Genomic DNA, 11,923 nt, shown 5'->3' with positions numbered 1-11,923 from the left:
GTATTATCAATGATGAAAACAAAAAACGGCACTGCACATAGCGCTCTGAAAAAAAAAAAAAAAAAATCGATAAATCAGCAAGGAAGAAGAAATAATTTTCCCTGAAGCTTCATCTATTTTCTTAACATGTACCATGCCATACTTTGCATGAGTCATTAGAGAAATTCAAATAGTAGGTTTTTTAGATCAAATTTGCAAAGTAGAAAGTGCAGCGTGTTCTTTCCTTGTGTTCAATTTTTCCATTTCTGTGCTACAGTTATTATTCATCCCGCGAACTATTTTGGCAAGAAGCGTAGGGGCAACTGCTCTCGGGTTGGAGATGGTTGAAATGAGGTCTTGTTTATTAAATATATTTTTTGTTGCCGTCTGCTCCAATGGCCACTTTTGCTCAAGATTTTGTCCTTCAAGCACGCTACATGTTTTGATGTCTTCCCCCCCCCCGCACATTTCGGTTAGATGCTTATAACGAAACGCGTGACAGAGAGCGGACTCTCTATCACGGGGGACTCTCTGTGCGTTACACGGGATTTAAAATAAAAATAAAATACAGTTTAGCAGAAGGAGGATAAACAGAAGATGAGTTGGACGACAACGGTACCTGTGACGCCTACGGTACGGTCAGACAGGGTGATAAGAATGGATTCAGCACATAATGAAGGTGTTGCGACTGCTGGCATTATACGTATGTCGTCTAAAGTCTTTTACAGCGGCCATGTTGAAGGCTTAACAAAAACGAGACCTTGTACAACTCGGAGTAATACTTATTAACTGGGACACCACTAAATCTCGAAATGGTTTACAGTGATGATTCATTAACGGCATATTACTCGACACGTCTAACAACCGTACAAATAATTTTTCAAACGCCTTAAAATACCATTTAACGAAGCCTAGTGAGCCGGTCACGGTTGAAGCATCATGCACTAGCCAACCGAAACGCAGCGTTTTTCAGACGTATTAATAATTATACCAAAACGTCGGGAGAAGCAACGTCTAACAGTACGTTTAAACAAAAAGTCGTTTTAAAAAGCAAGCATTTTGAACGATCATTTATGAAAAAGTTTCAAATCAGTAGACGTTATCATGACCAAGACCTGTGGTTGACCGCTAAAGGGCTGTGCTCTCTCATTCTCATTGGCTCCTATGTTGCGTCACTCCAAACATTATAGGCCACTTTGCCGGCATTACATTGGAAAACTAACCAGTCACAAGTAGTTACCCATGTGTATATAAACCCTAGAAAGCACCGTAGCGTGGTTAACAAACATAATAGGCAGTTGACAATGAAGTTGTTACTAATGCTGGCACTATGTGTTTGTGTCAGTCTAGAGCAGCCACTGATTGGTAATGCTGAGACTGTGAAAAACGCGACCTATCACACAACTTGGAGTAATGCTTCATTAATCTCGTCTTCAACACCTTTTTTCTTGACAAACTTCAGTTACGGTCGTCACCAAAAGAAAGAGGGGAAACAAGCAACAGAGAAGATGTTACCTGACGAAAGGTATGGTTTCTCCAACGTCACAGCAAAAGTGCCGAACTCAAACTCCCGGCAAAATGAATCTGAGTTCGACCTTCCATTCCGACCTGTTTCTATATTTCCCACAAACGATGAAGCTAGTTCAACAACATTTCCACCAAAAAATTTGATACCGCTTGACGTCACAGTAAACATCCCGTTCTGTGTCAAGAGTACAAGAGAGTCGATGGATGACATGATTTTGGTCACCTGCTTCTGTGATGATTTGTGTAACGTGTTTGGAGACTGCTGTTGGCCATACGATCAATACTGCACAGAGACAAAAGTCACGGGAATTGAGATATCCAGCAATGACACAGAATGTTGGCTACAGGGGAATAAAGAAATAAGGGGCGTAGGCAGTAGGTATTTTTGGATCGTCTCTTCATGTCCACTTCACTGGCATGATGAAGTTGTCCGCCAAAAATGCGAGTTCAAAGGCTGGTCTAATGACATTGATATTATGCTGCCTGTCTCGTCAAAGGAGGCAAACGTCACATTCAAAAACATTTTCTGCGCGACCTGTCACAAAGTTACATCACACAAAGCATGGAAGCCCATGATTGCTTGTAACATTGAACAAAAGGAAACCTTTCAAAAAGTTCGGACCGTTGCTGAAATTTTGCAAATGATTTTGCATATGGAGGATTGCATGCTGTTCTTTGATACCCCGGACTTTTACCCAGGGCGCCCTTGTATTGGTCCTCAGGGAAATCATGATCCTAAAACAAGTTTGAATAATGAACTGTGCTTACGGGACGCTGCCGCCGAATCTACCAGGCTTTGTGAGTTTGGCCCCGTGTCGATGACCTACGTTCATGGCTTTTATGGGTACTCTTTTGGTCGAAACATTTTCTGTTGGATTTGTCGTTTGCCGCTGGACATGGTTCTGGAGATAAAAAAATGTGATGACATTGGTGAGCCACTTAATTTTCAATACAAACTCATTTCCCATGTAAGCTACTTACACGCCGTTTTTGGTTGAAACATCTTTGACCACTTGTTCGTGCTAGAGTTAAATTAATGACATTATCACCTTATCCGGTCAATCAACATATCTATTGATTCGTAAATGAACTTTCTCCTGCACGACAGGGCTATGACCCGGAACAGTAACAATTATTGCGCTAACTCTTAATCTGTTCACATCTGGTTTTTGTCATTTAATGGAAAAGACACCATCTCCATAACGACATCTTTGGTCAAAATATACGCAATTGTGTAACTTTATCATTGAGATTGATTCTATTTTACAGGCAACAGGAAGACAAAAACAATCGAACCGCTTGGCTTTTCTGCAGTGATAGATGTTCAACGGGAATTGCCTGGCCAAGGGAAACTGCACGACGTAAGCATAAATGATTGTTTTCTTAAAAGAATAATGGTCTACTACTGTGTCTTACTGCTATCTCCCAACAGGTGTTGGCTGAAATATGATACTCTGTATCTGCAAATGCGTAAAATTGAAATTGAAGCAACGCAGGTATTCTATTCACGTTTCGAAATTGACTAAGTCTCATTTGTATTTAAACATCCTTCAAAGCAACTTACCTTTCTTAGTCCAGACCTGTAAAGGAAAAAAATGAAAAACGCTAAATGTAAGTGAACCCGGTGTAGCCATTTCCATCTGAAATGTCTGAACTGATCATGATCAAATCAGATGTATGGCCATTAAATTTAAAAGGAAGAAGCTCGAATTCTTTAGCACTGAAACTCAGGTTTCTGATTTAGTGCTTGATTGAAAACATCAACACTGCGTGAACTTTCTTCATTTCTGTTAATTTTAAATATACCACATATATTTTTTGTCCCAAGATGTAATGAACATAATATTTCGTAGGAAATATGTTATTTGCTGAAAATACTGATTAGCAGAGTCAATTTAGACTCCGTTTTGTACAGTCTAGCATGTTTAATATTAAATCACGTGACGTTCTCTTTCAGAACACGAATAAACAAGGCGAGGAATGTTCCGTGGAGGAAACTTTCCTCTCACCCCCCCTTCGTCATATGCGTAACCTTCCTTTCTTCCTTACTCTCAAATTCGATCCCAACCAGCACCTAGAGCACCCATGTAGCCACAGGCCACTTTGCACGGCGTATAAGTCGTTTTTTGCAGAGAAAGGTATTTCAGAATTTTTTCCATACGGTGCATGGACGATCGCTGGAGGGGGGATGCGTGAATGTGTCCTCCCAAACTACGAGAGAGATTTCATCACTACTACTTTTCCAGTGTGGCTGCGGAAAAGCGTTGACCATATCAACGAGGCTCAACTATTGTTCGAGAATTTAACTGATGAATTCGACGCTTTTCTTCGACAAGTTCACCCTATAAAAATTCATAAAAGGGTCACTTTTGAAGTGAGCCTTGTTAGGAATACCTCTGAACAACTCAGTTCTAACGTGCCGGAAGAAGCCATAAAGAAAACAGATTATCCAGCATCTTCCGCCTCGCGAAGTTGTTTTCTTTGGCAGGTTGTGCCAATGGTTTTTATTACACATATTTCGCATAAATATATTTTATGACTTAATTGATTTTCAGAGATACATTTGCAATACACTGCAATTTGACGGATGGAACGAGACATTGATTAACAGTTAAGAATTGTAAGATGTTTGCTGAACCTAACCGCTCATGTCGCCGTCTGAACGGACTTAACAATCTGTTATACTTGAATTAATTGACGTACAAATGAAAATCTCTATGATCTGTTATTTGATGAAAATGACCAATTTCATTGATGTTATTGACTTGAAGAAACTATCCGCTGCTGGACCATAATCTCTCGATTGACCACAATTTCTTTAGCAGTCAGCTTTCATATAGAATTTCCAGTGGAAATAATTCCTTTTCCACCATGTTTCACTATGTTATCGAGGCGATTCTTAGTTTTCATTGTAACACTAACATAACAGGTTGTGAAGGAGAACGTCATCACACCCCAATAACCTCCTCGTAAAATTTTAAATCACTAGAATTTCGCGCTTACTATATCAAGATTGCAAACGCCAGATGAAGCAGGGTGGCGTTGCTGAGTCGTTCCAACAATTTTGTTTTCATTTGTCTTCATTCATTTTGTGTCATTTTAGCTCTTCAGAATTACGTATGCCAGAATTACGTACTGAAAATCTGTGATTATTTTGACCTCAAAATCCACTCTTGGTATTTTTGTCAAAAGAGGCTACCTAGTGCGTATCTGAATAAAAAGTTCGTTTCCAAAATCTTTTACTGGTATTGTGGTAATTATGAACATGAGTATTAAAGTCTTTTCATGACTGCATTGGAACACTTGCAGTCATACAGTCGTACCTAGGTCAAATTCATATTTGGGCAGTAAGTGCTGCACGCTCAACACAAATGCACATATAGTTTTAATGCTTGCACAGCAGAATTTAGTAAATACACAATTATTATGCATAATTAATTCAAAGTACAAATATAATTAAATTCCACTTGAAAGAGCCCGTGGAGAGCCAAATATCTGAACCAGTCATTAAAGGTACATACGAACCGAGCATCGGTGGAGCGTGGATTCCCAGTAACACATGTAATCACTTCTACTAGTTTCTTATACGACTCAAATAAATTCGACATGCCAGCTGAATGGATCACTCGATTAGCCATAAAAGCTCTTTAGACTGCTCCTCTCTTTAAATTTTTGGTCGGAAATTTAACCTACTTTCGTGACCTACTTTTCTGTCCCATTGACATACAGCATAGAATGGTATCAGAAAAATCCGTTCAAACATCATTTTCGGGTAAAACCAAATGATGCCTTTTGGTAATTCTCTTAGTTATACTACTTGAAAGTATATGCTGGCATTTGGTAGGTTTTTGTGACAAAAAATTGACTTTGTATGCATCTTTTACCAACCAAGTAAACCTTACGAAAAATAGAGAACGTTCCACAGCGTTGAGAACATTTTGACAAAATTAGGGCATCTGGAACTGAAAATAGACTTAGAAAAAGGGCGACTATTTTAGGAAGATGGAAAAACAAATGTATCGTGTAAATACAGATTGTTCAAAGGTCATATGATCTTGAAACATGTCAAAAAACTCATGACACCTGAGTTCAAAGAAAAATTGCTATTACTTAATTGAAATCAAGTTATCATCGAAAAGTCTTTTTGCATGGGCGTCAAGTAGTTGATATAATATTTTTCCATTTTCTAGTTTTGACTGTAAGTTTGATTTTTGGAAGGCGAGGCAATGGAAGTCAAGAATGGGAGCAAGTGAAATATTAATTTTATAGTTGTATGATATTTATAAAAGCAAAAACCTTTAAAGATTGAAAACTGGGCCTAGTTCTGTAACTAGGAATACAATTGTCACCCTGTGTTCCAAACTCGTCCAATGTTACGCCCACTTCATATATGTGTTAAAAGTCGTTTTCATACACAATGATACATAGATCATATCCAAGTCTTACTTTATTCTGTTCTAGAAATACTGCCCTTTCAAATCTTTTTTTTTTGCCAATTTAACTTACCCTTTTGCAGTAATGATAGCAATTACAAATCGAAATTATAAACCGTTACTTCTCCTACCCCCTCTTTTTAAAATGCGCCTTTTCAAGCCAAAGTGTGTTACATGACAATAAATAAAATCCTTATAACACAGAATTTCGTTTTGGGAACACCTAAAAATAAAATATTTAGACATCAAGAAGTCAGAAAACACGTTCCTTTCTTTTTCAAGGGGTGGCACGCGAATCCTTTGTTCCCTGCAAACGATTGTGGTTCATCGCTGTCTCCACAAGCACAATATGATGAATTTAGTGGACAACGTCACAATCATGTTGACCCTAAGACCAAATTCTACAGCCTTGGTATTTTTGTAATTTTTTATTTTTCAATATATCTTTATCAAATTTTACATAAAATATTTTACAATGTTAATTTTAGTTTCACAACGATTTTGAAATAAGGGTGAATTATTTTGGATTCACTTTTACATTTTTTAAATGTCATTCTATGCAACTCGTCTTTGAGTTTAGTTGGCACAGATTTAAGTGATTATATTACTTTTCGCATCTTCCCTGGTAAGAACGAACAGTTACTAGGCATTTGTATAAGGTTCATTTGTATGCTTGACAGTATGTCTCCTCTACCACCTGCAGGTCTAGGTTGACTTTACTTCATGGATGGTGTCATCTGGAGACCCTGAAACTACTTGTAATGCAAGAAGGTGAAAAAAATCTTTATAAATGCTAACGTTGCACAGGAAAACCAACCATTAACAGCCTCGTATTACTTTTTTTCTTTGCGCGCTGTCGGTCCATGCAGCAAGTAATTAGAAAAAAAGGTGACTGAAAATACGCACAGTTTTCCCATTTCAAGCTTTGTGACACGTTCTCATATCATATACCCCGTATTTCTACAAGTATTCTCTGCTCAAAATACCGAAATGCAAAAATATTAACTTACCATGCCGTCAGAAAATCCGCTTTAATTCGCACTCACGGCTCCACTCCCGTGTACTTCCAGCTACAATGACCAGGTAGCCTCTTAAACCACTCGACGTCATATGACGCGCGCTTCGGGCACAGTCCTTTCTTCTCCAGTCACTTTATTGCACTTGTATTTCGCATACGGGCTTTTCTGTATTTTCATACGCTTCCTATTGTTTGAAGAGCCAGCCGTGGTATAAGTCAACTACTCGTCGTCCATTGTAGACAAAATTATAGATTGGCTGCACTTTTATATAATTACGCCCTTGTATGTCACATACACTGAAAGACTCAAAGCATTTGTAAAAATGGAGGACATTATTTTAAAAGTTGGCGAAGGATTGTAGCCTTGTCTCACACCAGTTGGAGAGTTGAACCAGATGGTATATACGTCACTGATTTTAACACAAGCAGATGTTTTATGGTTAATATTTTAAACACTCTATGACATTTTCCAATGTTAAACAGCAAAATATCTCTATCGAAGCAATAAAATGTTTTTGTAGATCAATGAATGATCCATGCACCTGCATTTTGGTGTAATAATGCCGTTTAATGCAAAGTCACTATGTATGTTTTCTGAAACCATTTCTGCCCATTCGCTAGTAAATTATTGTTTTTCAGCTTAGCAGACAGTCGTCGCACAATACTGCACTAAACGCTTATTAGACTCATTTTTTCTCCTATAACTAAAAGTTGTTTACCTTTCTCCAGAATTCAGCAGGATTTTCTGTTGATACCGTAAGCCACTGTCGCAACCGGATGCACGGATTTTAGGATCGTACGTCCCCTGCGAATTTTGCGTGCAGTAGAAGCCGTGGAGGTCGTAGAGGTAGGCGAAAGTCTGCCTTGCGAGTTGCAAAGGCCAAATGAGATGTCCTTTCAAGCAATGTGGAGGGGCTGTGGAAATTCTACTCATTTCTTGAGTTTGTCTTGCTACCTTCGTACGTGGCACGCACTCACCACTATTGAAGAGAAAGCAACGCACGGCGAAGTAGTTCCATTTTGCTTCACACTTGCCTCACAAACTTGTGATGACGTAGGCCTACTAACAGCGTACGTCAATTTTGCCTACTGTTCTCCTCTTCTGTTTTCTTCTTTCTCCCTTCTTTTCTGCTCTCTAAGAATTTTTTCTTGCCTTTTGGAGGCATATTAGAAGCTGAATTAAGCAAAATTCGAAATTTTTGAAAATTGTTGCACAGGTAGCATGATCTTCGTTAATTTTCGAGACACGACCGTGCGTCGTGAGTACACCTGTTATTCTCCTGGCGTAGGGGTGACGCACGTGCGACGTACTTCCGCGGTGCTTTCGACTTTGATCGTTAGTTGTGAAGGCGTGCGTATGAAGGCACTTGCTCCTTCATTGCTTGCGACGTGCGTCTTGGACCACACACGTCTCACTTGCGAACTCCTTGCGAGTGAAGCAAGATACGTTTGCGGCCTCGCTGTTCGCAGATTATTCGTAGAATCTTTTGGACATGTCCAACATCCTCCGTACGTGCATACGAGCTGTCTGCGAACTCCAGATTTCGCAAGGGAGACATGCGTTGCACTTGATATTCTGCGCAAAATTTGGACGCAAACAGGCCGTAAGAGCCCGTACGACGGTTGTGACCGAGGCTTTACCTAAGCACTCTTTGGGCTTAGTTATATTTTCTCTCTGCTTTTCGTAACTGTTTATCACAAAATATCTCTGTCTTTTATATATTCACTTTTTATCTGTTGCTTAATTGTTTTACTGTCATTAATTGTAAGGAGCACTTTCCTGTTTTCAATATCAGTCCAAAGCTCTGATAATAGAAGTATGACCAATACAGTTTAAGTTATGGTTTAAGTCTACTTTGGACCTTTTTCGGACACCATTTCTGCATCTTATCACCAATTATCATAATCAACCCACATATATTTTCAAATACACTATCTACATTTTGTCATGTGCCTGTCTGTACGTCCATATATGAGAATAAATTCATAAACTCATCTTTTCTGGTCTCACTTGACATTAAGTCTGCTGCTTTTTTATTAAGTCTATAACTCTGCTTTCTCTGTACTGTGGGTATAACGTCTACTTACAATTACTCTCACTTTTACAATTACTCGTATTCTTAAAGCCGTATTCTTCTCAACGCCAGAAAAGAATTTAAATGCGATAGGAGATCCGGGTGATATGTACTGTTGAATAATAATCTGGTACTTCTGACAAAATTGTGTATCGACATCAGTTTTATTCAATGGAATTTTATTGTTCAGTTATGTAATTGTATGTTTTTGACATTCAAACTATCTAATCGATCCATGTGCGTAGATTATGCTTAAGGTGGTTTTCTGGGAATATGCCCACTGAATGGTGACCACCAAGTCAAACGGCGTTTTCTTTAGTTAGAAAGACAATAAATATGATATATTTACACCACACAACTATACTGTTAAATTTGCCATACGATTCCTGGTTTGGTCTGAAAAGATAATTACAATAGCGGGAAATACATTAAGACTAAAGATGTCGTTTTGGTGGCTGCACAACAAAGAAAGACATCTGAATAGTGGTAGAAATGTTATCCAAACACCCGATACCGATTTTGTTTTGAAAAGACGCAGGTGTAAAGGACAAGGCCCTAAAATGTTGAAGGTATCTAAATAACAATTCTACAACAAAGAGAGTCATTTCAAATAAAACACGAACAACAACCTTTATTGTAGTCAGTGCCCAGGGACTTTAACGAAGCATTCATGTGAATATCACAAAGCAAAATAGGTAACTAAATACCGGAAATAGGCCAATCTGGGCTTGATCAGGTGCTCGTGGTTTGAGTTCATCTGTTGTTGTGGAAGGCTGCTAAAATAATAATGGAGACAATACCAAATTTGGTTAGTCTATTGAAGGACTAACCGTCGACCCTCTTAACAGCACAAGTTGTTCAAGTTCCGCTCCATGTGAGGCGGCTGTGCTGTAGATATATAGTGAGTTAAGCCTAGGTCCCAACTACGTTTTGGACGCACGGTTTCCGTCCTCCAAAAGTCGCACGATGGACGTGCTCCTCACGCACGAACTCCCGCGTTTTCCCAATTTTTTTTGGCTGTAGACTACACGTAGCAGCCCGTACGTTCAGTTGGGACCTAGGCTTTAGCGGCATACGCTGCAGCTGCAAAAGCGCGTCCTTCGGGTCGGTGTAAAGCGACAGAGAGCTTCTTATGACAAAGAGTCTCTTTTCCATTCATTTGTATGCGTGAGCTTCGCCATAGATTTTGACTTACTCAATTCTGGCTAACCCTAACCATTATAACGAAATGGAGGGCGGAACAGGGCTCCGTATCTCGAAAGGTTCGCTATGTTGCGCACGTGCGTTAGTGTCTCGATTCCATTACCGATTCTATTTCGAGATACGGGGCAATGAAATCGAGACGCACTTGCACGTGCGCAAGTGTCTCGATTCCATGGCCCTGTATCTCGAAATAGAATCGGTTATGGAATCGAGACACTAACGTACGTGCGCAACATAGCGAACCTTTCGAGATACGGAGCCCTGTTGCTACACGCTCTATCAGTTTCGTTAAACTTTCAGTGCGAGGGAAGAGTTTCCTAGTTTAGTTGGTTCAATAAGCATATAAACATCTATATGATAAAGCACAGCTACAGGTATATAAATGAGGGCGAAAACCAAAAGACCCTAAGGATATTGTTACCCTTAGCCCAAGACTCCTTATTTACTGCCTTACATACAGACATTCTGTTGGGTAATAAATAAATCGTCAGTGTTCAGTGACCAAAGTAATTGACATTTACATTTTACAAAATGACACGCGTCATTTTATGTGTGACGTCATTATTGGGATTTTGGAATGAATACTGAAATTAAATTTTTCTTTCACCTGAGCACCCACGATCAGCGATTTAATGACACCATTTAGTACTCCAAATTCCTGCTAGCGATTCTTAAACGTCTCAGTTAGATTTTATCGTCGATAAAGCAAAATAATGCCTTCATTTAATGAAAATCTGTAATAGGAGCTCCTAACAACAAAAACATTTTAACACCAATGACGGCACGGGATTGTAGCCTATACACGCTTGTAAAACTCGACCAATTTTCGTAATAAAATCTTGTTCCGGGATAACGTTACGCGCCATACCGATTGTTAATCACCTCGAAATAGAAAGGCGATAAATTGACGATTAAAGCTTTAAGTTGCTTATACATTGCAACGATAAATATAAAGGCTGATATTTTATATTGTTTTGTTTTTTCATTGTTTTAAATCAGCACAAAGCTAGATGCATAATAGAATAGTTAGATGCAGAAAGCAACTCAGTTTCGGTATCTGGATGATAATAAAGGGCTACAATATCATTTAGTCCAAGTTTTGTCAACAAATTAATAACATTTTATTAAATAATATGCATGCACAGTAGATAGCCATATTTGGTTTTCCCATGGTTTTTTGTTTTACATATATCATGCAGATACTGAGGTACATAATAATCTTAAATGTACCAGTGCTTCTTAACCAAGACCAAATACTTATTGTCAAGTTATGAAAGCAGTAACAGAGATGATTTGAGTGACATTGGCGTAAATGTTTATTTTCTTTTTTTCCTTTTTTGTATCATTTAGATAAAAGAATATAGATCTGAAGCTGAACTACAATGGATGGACATTTACTGAGCTTTAACAATTTATAAGTTTAAAACAAAACAAAAGCAATTAATTTTCACAGTCACTTACTAAGTGATCGGAACAACAAGTCAAAACGGCAACACACCGATCCTGGCCACAAAACCGCCATTGTTGAGCCCTTAACACTTGCAACAAATTACATTCGAAATTGCAGTGGCATACAGGGGATATTGACGGCTTGACAAAAGCGAGACCTTATACAACTTAGAATAATACTAATTATTATGACACCACTAAATCTCGAGACGGTTTAATGTGATGTTTCATTAAAGACA

At 38.6% G+C, this 11,923-nt stretch overlaps 1 protein-coding gene across 1 annotated transcript; it reads left to right on the top strand.

Annotated features, from left to right (window-relative positions):
• Window positions 1-1,110: 1,110 nt before the first annotated feature.
• LOC147760655 (uncharacterized) lies at window positions 1,111-3,340 on the top strand. Its single transcript, XM_087017123.1, has 3 exons — window positions 1,111-2,436; window positions 2,776-2,867; window positions 3,335-3,340. The coding sequence occupies exons 1-3, from the start codon at window positions 1,284-1,286 to the stop codon at window positions 3,338-3,340; spliced, it is 1,251 nt and encodes a 416-aa protein (XP_086873249.1). The 5' UTR covers window positions 1,111-1,283.
• Window positions 3,341-11,923: the final 8,583 nt, after the last annotated feature.

The sequence above is a fragment of the Lingula anatina genome, chromosome 7 (genome assembly GCF_051362555.1).
Source record: "Lingula anatina isolate TDL-2025a chromosome 7, LinAna3.0, whole genome shotgun sequence".
NCBI classification, from domain to species: Eukaryota; Metazoa; Brachiopoda; class Lingulata; order Lingulida; family Lingulidae; genus Lingula; species Lingula anatina.
Note: the sequence above shows the minus strand (reverse complement) of the source record. Positions and strands in the feature narration are given on the sequence as shown.

Coding starts and splice junctions, on each gene's coding strand:
- LOC147760655 (XM_087017123.1), top strand. CDS start 1,284: ATGAAGTTGTTACTAATGCTGGCACTATGTGTTTGTGTCAGTCTAGAG. Junction 2,437..2,775: donor AAAAAAATGTGATGACATTG/GTGAGCCACTTA, acceptor TCTATTTTACAG/GCAACAGGAAGACAAAAACA.